General features: G+C 37.2%; 1 protein-coding gene across 4 annotated transcripts in view; it reads right to left on the reverse strand.

Moving 5' to 3' along the window:
* Positions 1–69: 69 nt before the first annotated feature.
* ANXA7 (annexin A7) overlaps positions 70–24,205 on the reverse strand; it is a 41,603-nt gene continuing 17,467 nt past the window's right edge. For 3 of the 4 annotated variants that reach the window (XM_027062274.2, XM_015067675.3, XM_015067676.3), the window contains 12 exons: positions 22,347–22,551; positions 21,632–21,745; positions 20,565–20,629; positions 20,098–20,163; positions 14,798–14,900; positions 14,241–14,335; positions 10,842–10,955; positions 10,441–10,611; positions 8,076–8,246; positions 7,921–7,996; positions 6,770–6,882; positions 70–5,080 (listed from right to left, as the gene is read on the reverse strand). In XM_027062274.2, coding sequence (XP_026918075.1) covers positions 4,958–5,080; positions 6,770–6,882; positions 7,921–7,996; positions 8,076–8,246; positions 10,441–10,611; positions 10,842–10,955; positions 14,241–14,335; positions 14,798–14,900; positions 20,098–20,163; positions 20,565–20,629; positions 21,632–21,745; positions 22,347–22,551 — 1,416 coding nt within the window. In that variant the 3' untranslated portion in view covers positions 70–4,957. The remainder of the gene's footprint in view (positions 5,081–6,769; positions 6,883–7,920; positions 7,997–8,075; positions 8,247–10,440; positions 10,612–10,841; positions 10,956–14,240; positions 14,336–14,797; positions 14,901–20,097; positions 20,164–20,564; positions 20,630–21,631; positions 21,746–22,346; positions 22,552–24,205) is intronic. The other variant, XM_015067677.3, reaches the window with a different exon arrangement.

A 24,205-nucleotide genomic window follows, 5' to 3' on the forward strand; every position in this document is an offset into this window, starting at 1 on the left:
TATTAAACTATACACACACACACATACTAGTCCCATTGGAAATGTCTTCGGATACAAAACTACCACAGCCAAATTTTAAAAATAAATTTTATTTGTTATAAACATATTAAAATTATAAAAATTAAGAAAAAAATCTTTTAAATGTTGCAGTGTTATTAGTAATTAAAACAAATAGACCTATGGAACTACTGAGTAATTTCTCTCTGGATTTTTTCCCAGGTGAGGGCTCTGAGTGAATTAGTACTGAGAGAGCCATCCTACCTTGCCCACGAAATACTTTTTTACATAATAAGCAAGGGTTACGGCCAAGTCTTTGTTAGGGAACTGTTCTAGATCACTCATGATGCCAAGGCAAGAAAGGATAAATAACAGGTGTCACTTCCTTAAACATAATTAACCCTTTATCATTAGACTGTGGAATGCCTGATGGTAAAACCTTGTGTTATATAGTTCTTTTATTCTCCTGGAATGCATAGCAGTGACCACTCTGAATTTCATGTAATCCTTACAAGGAAAGGCATTCAAATGTTTTTTGACAGATTTAAAACATCAACTTTGCAAGAAAACAAGGAAAAGGCCCTTTTTAGTGCCACAGAAAATACAACAGTACCGAGAATCAGAATTAAGTCATCTACATATACAAACCAATTTGGGGGACAAAAAAAGTTCTATCATCTAATAAAATTCAAACTTTAGTTTGGGTTTCAGAAACCTCCACTAGATGACTCACTATCCCAACAAACTCCTTTCACATTACTCCAAAAAAATTGTTTCTAATTAGCTAATCTGTTATTTCCAGTCAATTTATTTCTGACAACATTCATTAATACAATCAAATGTACTGCTCATCCTCAAATTGATTTAGAAAGTCAAAGTAATCACTGTCAACATCCCTGATGGATATTTTGCAGAAATGGACAAGCTGATTCTAATATTCATATGAAGGGGTGCCTGGGTGGCTCAGTTGGTTGAGCATCCGACTTCAGCTCAGGTCATGATCTCACAATTTGTGGGTTCGAGCCCTGCGTCGGGCTCTGTGATGATAGCTCAGAGCCTGAAGCCTGCTTCAGATTCTGTATCTCCCTCTCTCTCTGCCCCTCCCCTGCTTACACTGTCTCTGTCTCTCAAAAATAAACATCAAAAAAAATTAAAAAATAAAATAAAATTCGTATGGAAATGCAAGAGAGCCAGAATAGCAAACGCAATGTTGAAAAAGAACATAGTTGGAAGACTCACACTTCCCAATTTATAACTTATTACAAAACTACATTTATCAAGTATTAAGTGTAGCTTAATCAAGGCATAAGGATAAACATATAGACAAATGGAATACAGTTGAGAGTTCGGAAATAAAGTAAGAGTGCCATGACAATTCAGTGGGAAAAGAATAGTCTTTCCAACAAATGATGGTGGGACAACCATATATCAAAATGCGAAACAAATAAGTTGAACACCTTCACACCATTTATAAAAATGAACTAAGACCTAAATGTAAAAGCTAAAAACATTAGAATATTAGAAGAGAACATAGGGGTAAATCATGTTAACCTTGCATTAGACGATTGTTTCTTAGACATGACACTGAAAGTACAAGCAACCAAAGAATAGAAAAACTGGAATCAGAATTTTAAAGTTTTGTGCTTTAAAATCAAAGAACACCAGCAGAAAAGTAAAAAAGGGGCACCTGGCTGGTTCAGTCCATACAGCATGCAACTCTTGATGTGGGGTCATGAATTTGAACCCCATGTTGGGTATAGAGATTACTTAAAAAAAAAAAAAAAAAACTTAAAAAAAAAGGAAAAAGGCAGTCCACAGGAGAAAATCTTTGTAAATATATATTGTGTGGGTATATAATTTTTTGTGTATTATATTTTCTACCTTAAAAAAACTTTTCTGACTGGGGAGTGACTGCCTTCTCCCTGGTTAGCCCATTCAGAGACAGCAAAGGCCCCCAACTAGGAGCATGCCTTTGACATGCAAACGAACCAATCCAGAGCCTTACCTCTTACGTTTGGCCCTGCACCCGAGGAGGCAATATTCCTCTACTTTAATTATCCTAGAGCCAGGTAAAAGGACACTAGAGACCACCCATATAGCTCAAAAATTACCAAAATTATTCAAACTAGCCAATACTGAATTATTTATCCTATCCAACTTTGCTTCTCCCTTAGAAACCCCAATAAAGGTCATGGCCTAAGCATTCCCCTCTGGCCCTCCTCCTGACCACCCTGGTATCCTTCCCATATGGCCCTGTGTGTGCAGTGCCTCTGGTCTCTAGAAAGTTTGAATATAATAATGTTCTTGAGCCTCTCTTGTGTCTCCTCTTATGGCTGAACCTAAACTGACTTCATAAAAACACATAGAAGCATACAAAATAAAATAATATCTGATAAGGGTCTACTACACAGAATATATAAATAACCCTTACAACAATAAAGAGACAAATAACCCAATTTTAAAATGGAAAAAGTATTAGAAAACATTTTTCCAAAGAAGATATGCAAATGGCCAATTAGCACAAGAAAGGGAAATACAAATCAAAGCCACAATGAGAGGTCATTTCACATCCACTTGGCTATAATCAGAGACAGACAATGATAGTGTTGGTGAGGATGAAGAGAAATTTAGTAAAAAAAAAAAAAAAAAAATTTTGGAAACTGGGATCACTGCTGGTAGAATTGTAAAATGGTGCAGCTGTTGGAAAACAGTCTGGCAGATCCTCAGAAAGCTAAATATAAAGATAGTATATCATTCAGCAATTCCACTCCTAGTTCCTTGGCCAAGAGAACGGAAAACATGTGTCCACACAAAAACTTGTACATAAATGTTCACAGCAACATTATTCATAATAGTTAAAAGGTAAAAACAACCCAAATGTCCATCTGTTGATGAATGGACAAAAAAAAAAAATGTGTGTCCTTGTTACAGTGGATTATTTAGCCTTAAAACAGAATGAAGACTGATTCATACCACAACACAGATGGACCTGAAAAAACAGTATGCTAATTGAAAGAAGCCAGACACAAAGGGTCACATATTTAATGATTCCATTCATATGAAAAGTCCAAAATTGGCAAGTCCATAGAAAGACAAAGTAGATTAGTGATTGCCACGGGCTGGACAGGAGGAGGGGGAATGAGGAGTGACTACTGATAGGTACAAAGTTTCTTTTTGGGTGATAAGAATGTTCAAAATTGATTATAGTGATGATTGCACAGATTTGTGAATATGCTAAAAACCACCGAGTTGTACACTTTAAAAAGGTGAATGGTATATGAATTCTATCTAATTTTCAAAAGGTTTAAAAAATATATTTTATTGATCATATCTTTTCTTTCCTTAATACCTTACCCCCATTTCTCATCTTTACCAAATCTCATCACTGTTACTTTTTTAAAACCTACATCCAAACTGAACTTTTTCAGTGATACTTTTAAAATATATGTTTATATATTTTTGAGAGGGAGATAGTGCAAGTAGGGGAGAGGTGGTGAGAGAGAATCCCAAGCAGGCTCCTCACTATCAGCGCAGAGCTCCATGTGGGGCTCGATCCCACAAACCGTGAGATCATGGCCTGAGTCGAAATCAAGAGTCGGACGTTTAACCAAGTGAGCCACCCAGGCAACCCTCAATGATACTTTTTTTTTAAAAAGTAATTAACATCCATCTTAACCCATTATCCTTCTACCCATGTATCTTACCTTATGCTACAATCGTACATAGGTCTATCTAAGAGTAAGGTTGTATCTTATGCCAACTTATATGCCCCTTGGTATGTACACAAAACTGTTCATTGAATTATAATTCATATTTACTATTCTTCTCCTCAGTTCTTAGTACAATCATTCGTAAAATCTATTAAATTTCTGCTTTGTGCCAGGGAGCTTCACACAAAGAACTACGGTTCTCCTCTCAGCAGAATTTATAATCTAACATTTACCACTTTTTTTTGGTGTCTTTTTATTTAGAACCCCCAGTATATTATAAATTTCCTTCCTTCATATTTCTCCTGGCTACCCATTATAATGCTCAATATACTCAATAAGTAATTGCTCAGTACTGGGGGTAAACCAATGGGTGTTGCAATCATCCTCCTATACCACTAACTGAGCTCCTGAACACTTCTCCAAAGAGCTAGCACTCAATTTTCCCAGTGATGCTTTAAGCTTCATTCACTCGTTAACTGAACACCTCCTACATGTGAAGCTTCACTTTCTTGAATCATGATTAAATTACAACTAATTCTTAAAGTCATAATTTTTTTTTTTTACACTTCATCTTAGCCAAAAGGTCGAGAAGCTATTTCATAATTTTTTTTTAAAGCCAAGGGCCAATAAAGATCTTTAGAGAATTTTAGTAGACAAAAAAAAGTAGGCTATATATTTTATGCACATAAACATATAATCCCTTTTTAAAAAGTTGTTACAGGCAATACTCATCTATTCACTATGTGGAAAGTTTAGTGTTTATAAATATAAAATACCAATTTATGTAAAATAAGATGCAAATTACTCTTCTATGTCAAAAGAGCTGAATTTTTTAAAAATATAGTTTTGATATACTACCAACTATAACTGTCCAATGGACCTATGGGGCTTTGGAAGGCAGAGTTTCAGCAACTTTTTTTTTATTCATCATTATTACACAGAATTAGAGATTGCTGTGATTTTTATTCAATTTGGGACCCTGGTTAGAGTAAGAACAGTGAGAATTATGCCTTACAAATATCGCGTTAATACTACATCATCGTGATATGGCTTCACGTTGATTGTATATAGAGAAAAAAATAACATTGGAATTAAGGCAATAACCACATGTGCAAACCAAGCACAATACCCTGACACAATGCTTAGTAAAAAGCTCTTTTGGTTTGGTGATGGTTGATATTGCTGCATGCAGGTCAGTCACTGCTTTGAAGGATATGCTGTGAAGAGCTTCGTTTATTTAAGAATCCCTCCTACTGGCCCACAATGGCCAGCAGAAGCCTTCGGTAATCTCCACTTGTGTCACTTACAATCATTGTGCTCAGGGTCTTCTGATACATCTGTTTGAACATCTGTTTTATTTGTACAAGATCAATCTGCATGCAAGAGATGATATTTTTGATGTTAGAAAAAAGCTGTTAAGAGAAAACTGGTATTATTAGAATTATTCTTTAATAGTGAAAAGAATATAATTATAATCAAAGCAGAGAGGGAAAAAAAACACACCAAGTGACTGACATTTAATAGCTACCATTTATACCACTGCTAGCATCACCCTATGAAGGGCTAATTTACTGTTCTGTAAAAATATTGAATAAGGGTGGTACTAGTCTCATCTATTATTCCAAAAAATACTGGTGATTTAAAAACCATTTAAAAAATAATAAAACCATTTGATAGAATGGTTATTATCAAAAACAGAAAATAACAAGTGTTAGCAGGATGTAGAGAAATTGGAACGCTTGTGCACTGCTGGTAGGAATGTAAAACAGTATAGCTGCTGTAGAAGAAGATATGGTGATTCCTCAAAAAAAAATCAAATAGAACTACCATACGATACAGCAGTTCCACTTTCAGGTATGTACACAAAGTGAAAGCAAAGACTCAAGCAAATATTTGTACACCAGTGTTCATACTAGCCAAAGGTGAAAGCAACCTGTCAATTGACAGATGAATAAACAGAAGGTATTGTATACATACAATGGAATACTAGTCAGCCTTAAAAAGGAAAGAAATTCTGACACATGCTACAACATGGATGAACCTTGAAAATGTTATGCTAAGAAAGAAGCCAGTCACAAATGGATAAATACTGTATGATTCCACTTATACAAGGTACCTAGGGTAGTCAAATTCATAGGAAGAGAAAATAGAATGGTGGCTGGTGGTTGCCAGGGGCCGGGGAGAAAGGAGAATGGTAAATTATTGTTTAATAGGCATATAGATTTTTAGTTTTGCAAGGTGAAAAAGTTGTGGTGGTATGGTTGTACAACAACGTGAATGTACGTAATGCCACTGGAATGCATACTTTAAAATGATTAAAATGGTAAGTCTTATGTTGTATATATTTATTACAATTTAAAGAAAAGATCGTGCTTAGAAAATTTAGGTCTAAGTACAAATACACAACTTTAAAAAACATCATATGATGGTTGTCTTTTTAAAAATGATTTACCTTCTCTAGTATAATTTAGTGGCATAGGTTTTCTTTCAATTAAGAAAGAACTCTAATACATATACAAAGTCAAAGAAAGGAAAATATTTGAGGTGTATTTGGGTAAAGAAATAAAGATAAATTTTTAAAAATTATTTTGTAATTAAAAGCTATGCTAAATGTCGAGAATTTTATTATCCAATAGGATTAATCTTTCACAAAATTTTTTACATTAGCAAAATGAAAATGAAAAGATAAATATTTTCCAACTTGATATAACCCAGTATTCTCTGCAGACCTCCTCAAGTAGGAAAAATTCTTGGCACTGGCTACACTGAGACACAGTCATCTGTTGCACTAACTTAAGCCTCTCTCACAGCATGAGGAGAATGAACACTGTACTTCACACAGCCTCCACCAGTAGTGACAAAGGAACTCTTACTTATTTATTTAGTACATGAAATTTATTGTCAAATTGGTTTCCATACAACACCCAGTGCACATCCCAACAGGTGCCCTCCCCAATGCCCTTTCTTAACATCATTCCGAGGGACTGACAACCTGCTGAGGAACTTTCAGGAAATTAACATTCAAAATCAAGTAAGATCAGACAAAAAAAAGAAAGCCTCACCTCACTTCGAGTGACCACAATCCTGACCAGGGTGGAGTCATCTGTGCCGGCACCTTTCATAGAATAGTAGAGCCTCTCAGCAAAGAAGGCAGGGCGGTTCAGGGCACACTGCACTGCAAGTTAGAGATACTTCACACATGATGCCTTGACAAAGGTATCCATGCTCCAGCTTCATTTATCACTTCTAGCCTGCCTTTGATCATTTTCTATAGAATTTTCTGAGAAATTTGAGGTGATGTTCTCCCTCTTGATTTTTTTCTCAGAATCCATCTTTCTAGCCACATTAGATGGGCTACCCTCAATTCTAGAGGATTCCCTCTAATAAATCCCATTTTCTTTCCATAGATGCAATAGCTTACACTCTTTACATTTTTTTCCCTTCAAGTGAGAAAAATCTATAGCAACTGTGGCCAATAATACCTTACTTAAAAAGGAATAATGACTGAAATCTGAATTCTACAAGTCTGAGAGAAGGGTAGGAGATACATTCCAGTATGAAAATGAAAACAGATTTGAGCCAAGATTTGAGAATGATAATAAGTCTGACACATTTTCTCTTAGGAAAATTAACAGCAAAGTCTTTTCCTGCAAATGGTAGAGGTATACTAACTGTACATTATTACTTTAGTTATAATTACTATAGTAATATTTGTAAGACACTCAATTGCTAATACCACATGTGTTCCTAATACTCTCTTTAGTCATATATTCTCCAGGAGAATTAAATTTCCATTTCATCGGACATCTCAAAGAACACCAGAAACTGGGTTTTTGATTTCAAAAGGGAAAAGGGTCTCTTTGGATTGAGTATTTGAAAGATGTTTTTGGGAGCTCAAAATGACACTTTGTGTGATGTCACTTATAGTTCCTTAGGGCTTTCCCATTCACTTTAATGGAACTGCTACATCTACTGTATATTCTTGTTTAATCCTCATGAAGGGCATACAGAATAAAGACCAACGAATTCCAAAACAACCCTATTCGATCACACCACCACCATTCATAAGGAATTGTATATAAAACATGGGATTAGCTCAGCCTCTAAGCAGATTCCCAGAAGGCTATATTAAGCATCATCACTTAATGGGAACAACTAGTCAAAGCCTCATTCATTTACAAACAAAACAAAGCGAAACATAAAAGTATCTTACAGATGGTCTTCAAACCACTTTCAACATTTCCGGAAAATTCACGGGCAACACTACTTAGTAAATCTCGATTAGCCACCTTCAAACAAAAAACACAAGGGTTAAAATATTTTCACAACTTAAAACAGAAGCCAGATCTTCAAAAGAAAAGCTCATACCCTGGAATAAGCCTCCATGGTAGCTTTCAGCTGAGGAAAGCTTCTTGTGGCAAGAATCATGTTAAAGCAAGATTCATCTGTCCCTAGTCTCCCCTCACCAGCTTGATAGAGACGTTGAGCATCTTCCTGAGCCAGCTGGTGGTTAACATTCTGATTCTCATCACGATTTCCCTGCAAAAGAGGAAGGCAAGACTTGGAAGATGTGACACAAGTTCTATTAAAATCCTCCCCCACCAAAAAAAAAAAAAAAAAAAAAAAAAAGCCAAAAAGAAAAACATCTTTTCTAGGATATAAAAACTACCACTCAAATGAAGAAATTATAATTCTCCTTAGCTGGGATTTAAGATCAATATGCATTATACTGAGTTCCACTTTGTATTCATTTATGCAGCTAAAATGTATGGAGCACTTGTTTTGTGTGAGGCTGTATTAGGTTCTCCAGAGAAAGAGTACCTATAGGATATGCAAGGTGGTAGGGACACAAGAAGACAAGGTCCCTGCCCTCAAAGAATTTAAGTCAAGGGAGGGAGTATATAATATGGAGCTTCATGAACTTCCTTTCCTTCAGTCAAGTGAAATCTTAATATTTAAGTTTTATTATGAATGTAGACATAAAAATGACACATGAGCTTTTAGGAAGAAGCTACAAATAACTCAAGTTCTGCCAGACTGTGCCAATTTGTATACCAAATTTTCGCTGGGATGGGAGGGAAAGAAGGAGAGAGCGAGAGAGAAAGCCGTGGGCCTGAACAAGAGCAAAGCCTAGATGGGCATTTGGTTTCTCTCAAAAACACAAACCCAAATGAAGGAAAAGCTGCCCTCTAAAGTCTTGGTGTCAGTCTGAGGAACACAATAGACAAGTGTTCCTTAAAGGTGAGAAACTGTATTCTGAACACAATGGAGAGGTGTTCCTTACAGGTGAGAAACTATTTTGAAGAGCAGTGGGCACAAGAAATAAGCAGAAGCATATTCTAAATGAGAGACTAAAGATAGCACACAGGAAAAGATGCTCAGGAAAAACTTCCCAGATGATTGCCTTTGGATTCAAACACACAAAAACAAGTCTCATTTTCCTGAGAAGCCATTCTTCTGCTCACTCCCTTTAAGAGGTCTCTTTACTTTGTAAAATAGCTGGGCCTTGAACTCTGCATAAAGAGACTTGGCACCTCATGTAGTCTTTTTTTTTTTTTTTTTTTTAAGTAGTCTCCATGCCCAACGTGGGGCTTAAACTCACAACCCTGAGATCAAGAATCACATCCTCTACCAACTAAGCCAGCCAGGTGCCCTTCATGTAAAAAATAATCATTTTTTAGCATTAAATCCCTGTTCCTGTTTTGTCTTCTTGCTGTTGTTTTTCTTCTTGTTGTTTTTCAATGCTAATCTATTTCCCTACTCTGTTATTCCATTGTAGGTAAATTCAATTTCTTCCCACCCATTTGCTTTCTCATTTCCACATTCACTCACTTTGGCACACTGTGTTTTCTGGAACTATCTTCCTTTTGCTCTGAAGAGCCTGACTTCTGCTTTCCTATCCCTCAAGACTGCCCAGCTTTGTATACTAGCAGGATAGCCAATAACTCCTGACACTGAATCAGTGTGCATGTCTTTTCAAGTAGACCCTCATCATCTCATTCTAAGTATGCTTATAGTATCATTCCAAAAACCCTATCTGGATAATTTTCCATCACTTCTCCAGCACATCTGGGGAATCAGAATAAGGAAGGTGCTAATCACATTACTGTGAACGCTGAGAAAAGTTTCTGCATCTCTGGCTCTCCTCACAGTTTTCACCTCTTACAGCACTTCCATGGAAGTCCTGCATATCGTCAGTTGATGGCCCAATTTAACTGGCAGTACAATGCTAAATTTGCAAGTATGAGATTCAGGGACACCTGGGTGGTTCAGTCAGTTAAGTGTCTGACTTTGGCTCAGGTCATGATCTCACAGTTCATGAGTTCAAGCCCTACATCAGGCTCTCTGCTCTCAGTGTAGAGCCTGCTTCGGATCCTCTGTCCCCCCCGCCCCCACCCCTGCCATCTCTCTCTGCCTCTCTTTCTCTCAAAAATAAACTTAAAAAAAAAAAAAAAAAAAGAAGTATGAGATTCATCCTAAGACAAAGAGCCAAGCTGATTTCTGATTCCATATAATGTTAAAGAGGTTAATTTCTAATCTCTTACAAACCTAGATCTGCGGAAATAAATCTCAATAGTGACTACAAAGAAATTTGAACATTGGATTCTGTGCTACCCCTCTTAAAGATGTCAAGATTCCAAGGGGCTAAATATGAAAAGGAATAAAGAATGTTCCCTGATAATACAAAGTGAAGAATGTTCCCTCCATCAATATATATTCATACTATACTCACTTGGCACATGGATACAAGTAAACGTTCAAAATGTCCTGATGTATCTGATCTAATGTCCTTTTCAAGGTCTCGTCCAAATTCTGATTGATAACATCTGACAATTTCTCGGATTTCCTGATTTGTTCTTGTGCACAAAATTTCAATCAATACACGTTCCTGAGTTCCTGCTCCCTATGTGAAATGAAGAAAGTGAGACTTATACAAAAGAAAAACAAAATAACAGAAAATAATTAAATCTTACTAGTTCATCAAATACTTCTTTGGCCTCCAGACCTAAAAAGCTCTATTTATTCAGATGATATGATACAACATACTGATTTAGCTGTCACTGTAAACTGCCATAATTGGTGGGGTTTTACATTTAAAATAGGATAAAATATACAAAGTAAATGACACAGTACCTTCATTGCATTCCGTAAACTCCAGGCATCATAATATGTAGGTGGCATGAATAGGGCAAGGATCAGTTCTTCCATATTTCCACTTAACTCTGATTTGAGGTCTTTGATTAAATCCTATTTAATTACAAATACAAACTAATTATGTGTGCTCTCCAAATTTTGCTGCTTAAATTTTTTAAATATGGAAAAGTGGAATTGAACTGCTTTATGAAAACCTAAATTTCAAATTTGAGTAGCGTATACTAAGAAACAAGTAAATATATACATTTCAAGTTTGTATTTTAAAGCAGATGTATTTTATTCACTCTACCAATAAACAATAACAAATTCCTACTATAGTTCCACCACCATACCAGGTACAAAGACAGAGATATGAAATAAAAAAATCATTCAAATGAACAAAATAATAAGCAGGTATTTACTTAGTATAAGAAACTGTTCTTGTTCTGTGTGGAAGCAGGAAACATCATTGTGTTCTTCTGTGGAAAGATAAGGTAAACCCCTAAAAAGAGATAGTATAAGGCAGCCTGTACTTAAGTAGCACATAAATAAACAGCAGAAAAAGCTCAAACAGGAGAAGTTAAAGTGGGCTAGAAAGCCCAAAGAAAGCTTCTAGTCCAGATCTTGAAGAGTATGTAAAATTAGCAAGCAAAGAGGAAGGAGAAAAACATTTCAGGCAAGAAGGAAGAACACAAATGAGAAACACAAACGTGGTTCCCAGGCTTGACCATGCACTCAAATCATCCGTGGAATTATTTGAGACGAGACGAGACGAGAAGAAAAAAACACACTGATGTTGAGGACAAATACTCAGAGGTTCTGCAAGTGTTTTTAAGTCTGAAAAGAAATTATGATGCTCAGCTAAGGTTGGGAGTCACTAGTATGAAACAAGAACAAGCAAAGCCTTTTTAATGAACCAGTAAGACAACCAATTTTGTTAGAGGGGAATGTTCTCACAGATTAGTGAGACAGAGTTGTAACGATATGCTTGGGTTATCACCTTGAACACAAGCTAAAGAATGTGCATTGGATTCTTCATGCTGGGAGAAGCCACAGGAAATTTTTATGCAAGAAAATGGCATTGAAATGGCAACCACAGGCAGTATGGACTACGATGACAAAGAGGTTTATAGATAAGAACATTTAGGCTACTAGAACATTTAGGTAAGAATTCATTCAGGCTTGGACTTGAGTAGTGGATTTGAGATGGAAGCACATTTTTAAAAAGACCTTTTACATATTAGATCAACAAGATAGAGTTAATAACCAGATGCTAGGACAAAGCAGTGCCTGGCATATAGTAGGCATTGAATAGGTATCCAAAGACTGATAAAGAAGAATGTGGAATCAAGGACAACTCCACAGCAGGCTTGAAGAATGACTTAAAAAAATTTTTTTTAATATTTATTTTTTTTTAATTTTTTTTTTTTAATCTTTATTTATTTTTGAGAGAGTGAGAGACAGAGTGAGAGCAGGGGACGAACAGAGAGAGAGGGAGACACAGAATCTGAAGCAGGCTCCAGGCTCTGAGCCGTCAGCACAGAGCCCGATGTGGGGCTTGAACCCACGAACCATGAGATCATGACCTGAGCTGAAGTCGGACACTTAACCGACTGAGCCACCCAGGCACCCCTAATATTTATTTTTGAGAGAGCGAGAGAGAGAGCGAGAGAGAGAGAGAGAGAGCGAGCATGCATGCATGTGCGCATGAGCAAGTGGGGGAGGGGCAGAGAGGGAGGGAGACACAGAATCAGATGCAGGCTCTAAGCTATTAGCCGTCAGCACAGACCCCAATGCAGGGCTTGAACCCACAAACTGCAAGATCATGACCTGAGCCAAAGTTGGATGCTTAACCAACTGAGCCACTCAGGGGCCCCTAGAAGAATGATATTTTTATTAATTAATAGGAAGCCAAAGAAAAGATGGCTGGGAATAAAAAAACATATGCTGTGAGTTTAGTTTTAATTCTAAACTGATATATAAGAAAATTCAGGACAGCGTAGCACAGGCTATATACAAACTAAAGAAATTCATAATATGGAAAATACTTTTGTTAGAGAAGCAAGTATGAAGTTGAACCCTAAGGAAATCTAGAGTTTGTGTTGCTTAATCAGCTTGAAGATTGAAGAGGTGGAGGGGTTCCTAGATGGTTTAGTCACTTAACCGTCTGACTTCGGCTCAGGTCATGATCTCACACTTTGTGAGTTCAAGCCCCGCATCGGGTTCTGGGCTGACAGCTTGGAGCCTGGAGCGTGCTTTGGATTCTGTATCTCCCTCTCTCTCTCTCTGCCCCTTCCCCACTCATACTCTGTCTCTCTCAAAAAATAAATAAACGTTAAAAAAAAAAAAAAAAAAGACTGAAGAAGTGGACCTGGGCCAAGGAGGGAGGGTAAGGCAGAGTAAAATAGGTCAAGTGGGACCAACTGATGAACCTCTGCCCCCATTCTAAGAAAAGTAAACTAGATCCAGAGAATGTTAGAAAGTTTTAGGATTCCTATCTAAATGGCAAACCAATGGTACCCAGTTTTCCCCTTTATATCTAAGAAGCAGTAGCACTTTTTAGCCATAGAATCTTGCTATATTTTGTTACTGATCATCCATTCAGCAAATATTTATCAAGTGGCTATTTATTATCATTCCTGTACTTGGTGCTAAAAATGCACAAATGAGTAGGACATGGTTAGCCTGAGGGGAGCTCACTGTTTTGGGGAGTGGGCAGTGAGATCAGTTAGAGCAGAAGTTTTACAAAATGCTATCAGACCACAGTGAGAGAAGGAGCTAAATTCTGCCTAGAGCAATGAGAGAAACTTCACGGAGAAGCTGATTTAACCCAAATCCTGAAGTTGTTTGCCATGAAGAAAAAGAGGAAAAGGTGTTCTAGGCCAAGAGTACAACATATACCAAGCATAGAGTTATAAAAGATAATGATGTACACAGGGAATGGCAAGAAGTTCCACGTGGGCATAATATAGGATACAATTAGAGGGAGAGAATGGAGTGGAAGATGATACCAAACACCAAGAACAAGCAGGGGCTATGTGATAAGTCATTGTAAAGATAAGATAAGTCATCTGTAAAGAGAAGACTGAGAACCAACTATTATACTGTTTATCTATTTTATATATAAAGTTATCTACTGTCAGTTACACTATTGTAGCCATAATCTGTTTTCTACTGAGCATCTATCAGACATAGTATGAGGTATGATTATGAGATGAAGGATTACTCCAGAATTAGACTTTTAAGAGAAATACATAGCAAACACACCACTCTGGGGTCTCTGGAGTCTTGTCTCTACTTTGTACCATCAGTACTAATAAAAACAAAGTATCCAACCTCGCATAAAGGCAGAGTCTACAGGCCATTGTTTGTGGCCAGAAAAGAAAAAAATATAAATACCTTGCCATACATGGTCTTAAAAGCTGCTTTAATTTTTTGCCTCTGGTCATTGGAACGGTTGGCCACAATATTCACAATTGCCTGCTCGTCTGTCCCTGGAAGAACCATACATGTTTAAGTAAGGATGAAGTCAGTGCTGGCTACTCCTTGAGGACATCTCTTGGTTGCTTTACAAGGTGACTGGTGCCAGATTAAATTGAGGTATGTGCACAGGTGGACACATAAACTTGATTTATTTTTACTTTAGATTTAGTTTATTTTTACTTTAGATTCAATTATAAATAAGATAAAAACCTGTTTTCTTTTATTTAAAAAAAATTTTTTTTAACATTTATTTATTTTTGAGAGAGAGAGAGAGAGAGAGAGAGCGCGCGAGCATGAACGGGGGAGGGTCAGAGAGAGAGACACAGAATCTGAAACAGGCTCCAGGCTCTGAGCGGTCAGCACAGAACCTGATGCGGGGCTCGAACTCACGGACTGTGAGATCATGACCTGAGCCGAAGTCAGACGCTTAACCGACTGAGCCACCCAGGCGCCCCAAAAACCTGTTTTCTTACCAAAACCCTTCATCGCTTTCCGAAGAATTTCTGCATCTCTCATGGCATCAAAGTTGGCAGCTGGTCGGATTGTTCCTTGAGCTCCCTGAGTCATTGCGGCAGGCTGAAATGAGAAGCAAAAATTCCAAGTCAGTTACTGTGGTAATCCTTTCATAACATAAAAACACATCAAATTATCATGTTGTACACATAAAACTAATACGATGTTATATGTCACTTACATCTCAATAAAACTGGGAGGCAGGGGATGTAAAAATGTTCAACTTCTTTAGTGGAAGAAACAAATTTTTTTAAAAGCCCGGATTCTCTGCTGACAAGAAGACACCTTAAGACTTCCCCAGTTATCACTCTTAGGCAAGGAGGCCATGTTTAACTTTTAGGACAAAGCATATGAGCATTTTATTTTCAGGGCTCATTCTGGAACAGGCAAGAAAGACCTATCCCCTTCCTGCCAAAAGACAGCTAACCTCCAAACTTTCAGGAGACAAAAAAGTCAAGCTTGTGAAATCAGTCACAATCTTCCTATGCCTCGATTTCCTTCTTGGTAGAATACAAGGGAAAAACAGAGACTGATTCCTGGATAGTGTTGAGCAGCAGTGTCTAATTTAAAGACAATAATATAGGGGTGCCTGGGTGGCTCGGTCAGTTGGGCATCTGACTTTGGCTCAGGTAATGATCTCACAGTTTGTGAGTTCAAGCCCCGCATCAGGCTCTGTGCTGACAGCTTGGAGCCTGAAGCCGAAGCCTGTTTCAGATTCTGTGTCTCCTTCCCTCTCTCTAACCCTCCCCTGCTTGCACTCTGTCTCTCTCTAGTAAGTAATAAGCATTAAAAAAAATTTTTTTAAAGAGCTTCTGCACAATAACTATAGCTAACATCACACTTCACAGAGAAAGACTGGATGGTTTCTCTCTGAGATTGGTAACAAGGGAAAAATCTGTTCTCACCACTCATTCAAAATAGATAGATAGATAGATAGATAGATAGATAGATAGATAGATAGATAGATACAATAAGATAATGAGGGCTTTAGTTAGGCAGACCTTGAATTGATCAATGAGGTTTCAAATAAGCAATAAAATTTTGGCAATATCTTTCCATTTCCTCTATAGGCCCTCATTATCAAACATGAAATAGAGGCACCTGGATGGCTCAGTCAATTAAGCATCCAACTTCAGCTCAGGTCATGATCTCACAGTTTATGAGTTCAAGCCCCACATAGGGCTCTCTACAGTCAGCACAGAGCCCTCTTTGGATCCTCTGTCCACCCCCGTCTCTGCCCCTCTCCTGCTCATGGTCTGTCTCTCAAAAATAAACATTAAAAAACATGAAATAAAACATTTTGTAGTAAGAAAAGCACAAAATGAAAGCAAGCAATGATTAGAGATTCTGGGAGGTAGAATATTCTTCATAGATTATATAGGAAATAAACCAGAAGGCAAAACGGGACTATACTTTAAAAATACAAATTGGGGCACCTGGGTGGCCTAGTCAGTTGAGTGTCTGACTCTTGATTTTGGCTCAGGTCACGATCTAATGGTTTCGTGGGTTTGAGCCCAGTGTCAAGCTCTGTACTGATGGCACGGAGACTGCTTAGGATTCTCTCTCTCCCTCTCTCTCTGCCCCTCCCCTGCTCATGTTCTCTCTCTAAATAAATAAATAAATTTTAAAAAATTAAATAAAAAATAAAAATAAAAATCTATGGGGAAACTTAAAAATCACTATGACATATCCCACAGTAATAACTGTTTCCAGAGAGAATCATCAATGGATGCTAAAATTAGTGAGTAAAAGTGCGATGAGAACCAAGATATTTACATAGTTTGCACCTGGCAAACACAAGTGATCAAAATTAATCATTGCCAATAACAGAATAAGTCAACAATAAGTGCCTCCTGATACAATAATGCACTGGAGATCCAAGACCATTTCTGTGGTACTCCTGTCAAAATGGCCAAACCTGAATTTAATCATGAGGAAGTATCAGACAAACCCAAACTAAGGAATTTTCTCAAAGTAACTGGTAGTACTCTTCAAAAGTGTCAAGGTCATAAACAAAAAAGACTGAAGAATTGTGTCAAGTTAAAGGAAACTTAAGAGAGGTGCCTGACTGGCTCAGTCGGTAGAGCATGTGATTCTTGATCTCAGGGTTGTGAGTTCGAGCACCACACTGGGCATAGAGATTACTAAAACAAATGAAATGAAATCAAAATTAATATTAAAAAAACAAGTAAACTTAAGAGACATGACAACAAATGCAATGTTTCATCCTGGATTTGATCCTGAACCAGAAAAGGACATTAATGGGATAATTGGTAACACTTGAATAAGATCTATAGTTTGGGTAGTAGTATTACATCAATGTTATTTCCTGATTTTGATCATTTTGTTGTGTTTATATAAGAAGTTAACACTGGAGGATCTGGGTAAAGGCTATTCAGGAATTCTATAATTTTTATAACTTTTTTGTAAGTCCAAAATTATTTCAAAATTTAAACAAATTTTAAAATATACAGCTAGGAAACAATAGTTTTTTTAATGTTTATTTATTTTGAGAGAGAGAGAGAGAAGCAGTGTGTGTGTGAGTGTGAGGGAGACAGAGAGAGAGAGAGAGAGAGAGAGAATCCCAAGCAGGGATTCTGTGCTGTCAACGCAGAGCCTGATGGGAGACTCAGTATCACAAATCATGACATCATGACCTGAGCCGCAATCAAGAGTCAGACACTTAACCGAATGAGCCACCCAGGTACCCCTTCAATAGTTTTTTTAAACTATTCAAATCAGGGCTTAAGAGAGATGGGATGAAGTGAGATGATATCCCACTACATTCTTTTAACTGAATTTTAATAATATATTTATTTAACCCATTATCGCTAAAATAGCATTTAAAGATGCATTCAACACCACTCCAAAATGTAAAATGATTCAATTGCTTTTTAGGCAACCGAAACTACATTTAATGTTATTTATACCCATTGAATACAGCAATATGCCAGCAACTGCAGGGCAAAGTAAATGGGGAGAAGAGAACCAGACCATCTTTTAGGCCTAAACATTTTTAGGGTCAATAATTTCTCCCACTTACCAATACTCTCACACCAATGTTTTCTTCTAACAACCATCCTGCACTATGAAGCTTCCTTCTAAGCCAAGAATGTAAGCAGAGAACTAACAAATGACAAATATTTGTATAGTGGTTTAAAAAAATTCTACTTGTAGCTTTACATGAGCTTTATGGTACCGAGAAACTAAGGTTTCCTTCATTAAAATCCTAAGTAGGGCAAAACCCTTTGTTTACAATACACTGGACTAGACAGTAAGAGAAACTAATCCTCAAAATCTATGATTTGATGATCCTCATCTTCTGTCATCCTCTTCTTTTTTGATTTTTTAAATGTTTATTCATTTTTGAGAGACAGAGAGAACACAGAATGAGTTGGGGAAAGGCAGAGAGAGAGAGAGAGAGAGAGAGAGACAGAATATAAAGCAGGCTCCAGGCTCTGAGCTGTCAGCACAGAGCCCGATGCCGGGCTCGAACTCACTGACGGTGAGATCATGACCTGAGCTGAAGTTGGACACTCAACCAACTGAGCCACCCAGGTGTCCCATCTCTTCTTTCTTAACAAACAAAAACTACTCATTTTTCATCTTTAGGAAAAAATGGATTTGTTTCATTCTTTGTTGAAAGTCTAAGTTTGCAATGAATCTTTATCAAAAATACTGTCATCTTCCAGGCACTATATTGAATTAAAAGATATCAGGGTCCATGTTCCAGAGGTCAAAACTCAAACTAGGGAAGATTTCTCAGCACAACAAAGCCCACACTGCAATCAAAAGTTCTACCCTTTGACACCCATTTGATACCAACCTTCCTACTGGAAAACAAAATTGAGTCAATCAGGGAAGTCACCTGTCCCAAATGCCCAACCAAGACAAAAATTTTCATCTTCCTACACACATTATATACTCACACACACCATCCACCAGAGGACTTTCAGTGATAGGAAGCTTACTCCTCTCAAGGGATCCTGTTCCATTTCCATCTAAAAGATCTTCCAAAATTTACCACTCTGTTAAGTTCCACTTATTGGTTTTAGTTCTATCTTAAGGTAGTAATTGTTACACATGAGTTACATGTGTATGTCTATTTCATTTTTAGTGTTTTAGGTTTGAAAAATTTTTAACTTTTTTTTTTTTCTTTACAGCCAAGTTAGTTAGCATACAGTACAACCATGATCTCAGGAGTAGATTCCTTAATGCCCTCTACCCATTTAGCCCATTCCCCTCCCACAACCCCTCCAGCAATCCTGTTTGTTCCCTATATTTAAGTCTCTTGTTTTTGTCCCTCTCCCTGTCATATTATTTTTGCTTCCCTTCCTTATGTTCATCTGTTTTGTATCTTAAAGTCCTCATATGAGTGAAGTCATATATTTGTCTTTCTCTGACTAATTTCACTTAGCACAATACCCTCTAGTTCCATCCACGTAGTTGCAAATGACATGAAAATCTTTTTTTATACTTAGTCATAAAATCCATGTCTCTCAAACTATGTGCATGCTTAAGCTAAAATAAAATCAAAATTCTCATACATGATTAAAATAACTATAGATATATAATATGATTAACAATCAACTTCAACAATAAAAAAAAAGATTGAAGGCAATTCCCTATGTGCTTTGGAGGAATATCATTTATAGTACCAGCAAAGCAGCATTATGTAACAGGGAGACCATTGGTCTGGGAGTCAGAAGAACTAGAGCTAGTCTCAGCTTAGTCTTTTACTAGGTGTGTGATCTTGGACAAATTTCTTAATCTGGAACTCAAATTCCTCAAATCAAGAAAGTAAGCCAGAAAATAGCTAAAGTGTTTCTCTTTCAATACTTTAATCCCGCTCCCATCTCAGCTTTAAAAAAGCTTGGTAATGCTAGATCTTTATGATTAAAGAGGATGGAAATAAATAAGAAAATCAAGCTAAAGATAAGCATAAAAGCATACTGCTTGTGTTCCTTATAACTTGCATAAGATATAAAATTAAACTTAATATTAAAATAAGGGGCTATACAGAGATGAGACAAACATTTGATACATAGGAGACCTAGGGCTATTGAGAAATCAATTCAACAAATATTAATTGACTACTATGGTTAAAGCCCTACCAAGCACTACAGGGACATAATGGTAAGACAGATACAGTGGAATCCTTGAGGAAGGTGTGAGAGACCAATACACGAGAAATCAGAAAGTAAAGAAGGTACATACAGGCACATACAGTAATTAGTAAACACTAGAAAACCTTACTCACTTCAGTGTTATAATCCAAAGAAACAGGAGAGAAAACAGGATAGGAAGGAAAAGATTCTGTATTGATCTGAAAAAAGAGTGGAAAGTTATAAAGGTAAAAATAGAAAACAAAACCATAAACTGCCCAAAACAGCAATTACTCAGTCACTCAAGTTCCTATTTGTTAACTACCAGTGAGGGAAGAACTAAAACCAATGCCAAGAACCCAAATGAATCTCTGTGAAAAAGTTAGGAGTATCATCACCTGTGAGAAGGGACCTATGCTTGTCTTATTAAAGTCATCAGGACACCACTTAAAGCAGATGGACCAAAGACAGCATCAAGTCTACCAGACGCAAAGAGCAGAATCTTAAGTGACTATAACAGACCATATCCTCTGCTTCAGGGAAATGTCAGCAAAGCAGTGGTGCCCTTCTTTGGCGTTATCCAATTAAATTGGACTAAATTTAAAAATAGGAGCAGAAATACCTGACTTGGGTAAGGACCTTGTCCTCCAGGATATTGAGAAGGCATCTGTCCTCCAGGAAAGCCACCTACATGTTAAAAAAAAAAAAGTACAGTAAACAGATCTCATAGGATTTAACTTTTCAAAACAGCATTGACTATTATGAATATAGAAACATGAGAACATTCACACCATGTTATTCAGTAGGGTAATTTTTTAAGATTATAATTCACTAAACCTAAAACCAACTTTGGTCACAGGAACCTTTTAAAATATTCCACGTCCTACAGAGTTTCCTAACAAATAATACCTTTTTTTTTTTTAAATACTTGAACCAAACTAAATTCTGATTCCATCTAGAAAGGATGCCAGGGCATAGTTCTGAGGGTTTAGGAGTGGTATAGGTGTGAGCTGGGAAGCTCCTGAAGGTTTTGGTTTTTTGGCTTTGGAACAGATTTTTTGTAACTCAAAAAGTGGGTCCTTATTTCCATCTTACTGATTAAACTTTTCCATCAAATTAATGCATTTCATGAAATCATGCATTTCATTTTATTTATTTTTTACCATTTTATTTAATTTAGTTTTTATATTTACATCCAAGTTAGTTAGCATATAGTGCACAATGATTTCAGGAGTAAATTCCTTAATTCCCCTTACTCATTTAGCCCAACACCCCCCCACAACCCCTCCAGCAACCCTCTGTTTGTTCTCCATATTTAAGAGTCTCTCATGTTTTGTCCCCCTCCCTGTTTTTATAATATTTTTGCTTCCCTTCCCTTATGTTCATCTGTTTTGTATCTTAAAGTCTTCATATGAGTGAAGTCATGTATTGGTCTTTCTCTAATTTGGCTTAGCATAATACCCTCTAGTTTCAGCCACGTAGTTGCAAATGAAACCATGTATTTTAAATTATTTCTCTCTTTCTCTCTCTGCCCCATCCCCCCACTCATGAACGCTAAAATTAAAAAAAAAAAAATTATAAAAGTACTTAGTATAAAGTTTACTAAAGACTATCCCAAACATAACTAAGTTCTCTCAGTGGCAACTGAAAATTTTAAGTAGCACACTATTGTTTTTCTCTGCTACCTACCAGGTAGTGGGACCTGTGGTAGACCACCACCGTAAGACTGTGAGGGTGGCTGTGGATAGCTGGAAAAGCCTGCTCCACCTGGTGGGGGGGCTCCAAACCCTTGGCCTGGAGGAACTAGAATAAAAGAATAAATACAGTGACAGTTCTCATGATTGAAGAGTAAACTTTAGGAAAGTATCTACTAATATCCACTAAGAAAAGTGGAAAAAATATGCAATTAATGCTATAACAGCAGTCTCTTTTGGTCTAAATTCAACTTATCAACTCTTTTCCGTTATGAAACAAATTAAAAAATTTTTACTTCATTCACCTTACTAAATAACTTATAGTAACAAAAACGCTAAGCTTTTTGGCCTTCAGACAAAGCTGTCCTAAAGGCCACAATTATGCTAAGTGAAATATCATAATCAATTCTTAAGATTACAAATAATCAAGTAAACTGCTATATATTGGTCCTTTATTACCATGAGATTTATTCTAATTCTTTTCACAACAGAATTTTTGAGAATGTTTCCAGCTTTCATGCCCTCAAGAACCTTTATCTTGCCAGCTAGGTTTATGGTCTTTGATAGAGAGTAGGCTAAGAGCATCTCTGACCTCATATAAAACAAGCAAGAATGAAATGGATGAGAGAGAGAGAGAGAGAGAGAGAGAGAGAGAGGAAAAATGATACAGCAATCCCAAATCATCACTAATGCCACAACCCACTACTCACCTCCAGGATAGGATGGAGCTCCCCCTGGTGGTGGGGCACCAGGATAGCCTCCAGGGGTTGGATAGCCTGCAGTGGCAGGGTAGCCTCCAGCTCCTGGATAGCCACTACTTGGGGCTGGTGGGTAGGCACCTCCTCCCACTGGAGGAAAGCCAGTAGGATAAGGATACTGACCCGGAGGGGGAAAAGTTGACTCCTGACCTGCAGGCTGACAAACCAGAAAACTTTTCATATGAATGTGACCAAAACAAACAAACAAACAAACAAACTGAAATAACTGTTAAGGTCTAAATTTTCTTTTACATAGTAAAAGTCACATTAAAAGTCTTGGTATCTTGTACTAGTTTACCTGTATGCTAGTTTGTCAAAACACTTGCTTTTCAGAACTCAGTTACATTCAATTCTACCTGTGTCGGGCAAGAGGGATCTGTTTCTCTATTTGGGAGTAAGAACGAGACTCTTCAGAAACCTCAAGGCTTCAGGAAAAACTATCAAAGCTCATTAGTTCCTTCATTTTCCTAATACCTGGAAATATTAGAAAGACGTATAGCTCTCTACCCTAAAGAGAATTCCTGGCTCTCTTGCGACACACCTGGACCTGTTACATAGTAGGAACAAAAAAGTGACCTGAGTTACCATGGGGTGTGACATTTGGAGCCCAGTTCAGACTAGAAAATGTCTAAGAGTGGCAGAGATTGTTACACGTTCACTAAACTTTCTCACCTGGCCACAAAGCTAGACTACCTTTTCCAGACCCCTTTGCAGTTAAAGTAGGACCATATGACTGAATACTGGTGAATGAACAGAGACAGAAGTGATGTACACCACTTCCAATCTGGCCCCTAAAAACCTCCTGCCCAATCCTACACACTCTCTCTTCCTCTTTCCCTTTATCTGCCAGCTGGAAGCAGAGAATCCAGTGGAGGAATCCAAGACACTAGAGGATGATAAAGCCAACATGTGGAAGGAGCCTAGTAACCTGAAAGACTATATGGAATAAAGTCTCCTTGATACCCCACCCCACCACCCACCTGCCACTGACTTCTAGGAGACTAAAGAAAACAAGTTTTTATTGTGTTAAGTCACTTGGATGTTGGGATTGTCTGTTTCAGAAATTAGTCTATAATAACTGAAATGGTAACCAGAGTCCAGTTGAGTATATAGGGACCTAGGAACATATTCATAATTCTCTTCTCTCCTATGATAAATTCAGGAGAGCTATATATTCATTTTACATAAGGATACTTACATTAACATTAATCTGCATAGACCTCTCTTTCTATTCTCCCATTGTTAGAAAGAAGCCCTATACATTTATGAATATAAAACTGAAATGCATAATTCTTACTTGAATGCCTCAGCTAGAAGTTTAGTCCTCATAGTATAGACATCAACAAGGCAGAACTTAGTAGCACATTTAAAAAATGTACTCCAAATACTAAAAGTGTCAGAACTGCAAATACAGGGGCCTCTAATCCACTGCAATTTGTTATCTCTGAGTCAAGCCCTTAATTATTTTAAACCTTCTAATACAAAGGTTAAAAACCAGTGGCTCATGGGATGGATTTAGCTTACATACATATTTTATTGGCCATACAACATTTAACATTAAAAAAAATTAATTTCCCATTTTAAAAAATTGGGGCAATTTCACATCAAATCCATATTTCTGGCTTTACTTGAAGAAATGGAATATCTAGCAACATTGAGTCTGCATTGCAGTACGGCGACATTGGACTGAAGCTGAGTAGCTGCTGGCTTTCCATAAATGAGGCAAGTACACTCTCGTTCCCTCCCACCTCCTGCCTTCACACACTTATTCTACTCAATATCTCTGGGCAACTGAGTTTATGACCCCTGTT

Source organism: Acinonyx jubatus, chromosome D2 (genome assembly GCF_027475565.1).
Source record: "Acinonyx jubatus isolate Ajub_Pintada_27869175 chromosome D2, VMU_Ajub_asm_v1.0, whole genome shotgun sequence".
Lineage (NCBI taxonomy): Eukaryota > Metazoa > Chordata > Mammalia > Carnivora > Felidae > Acinonyx > Acinonyx jubatus.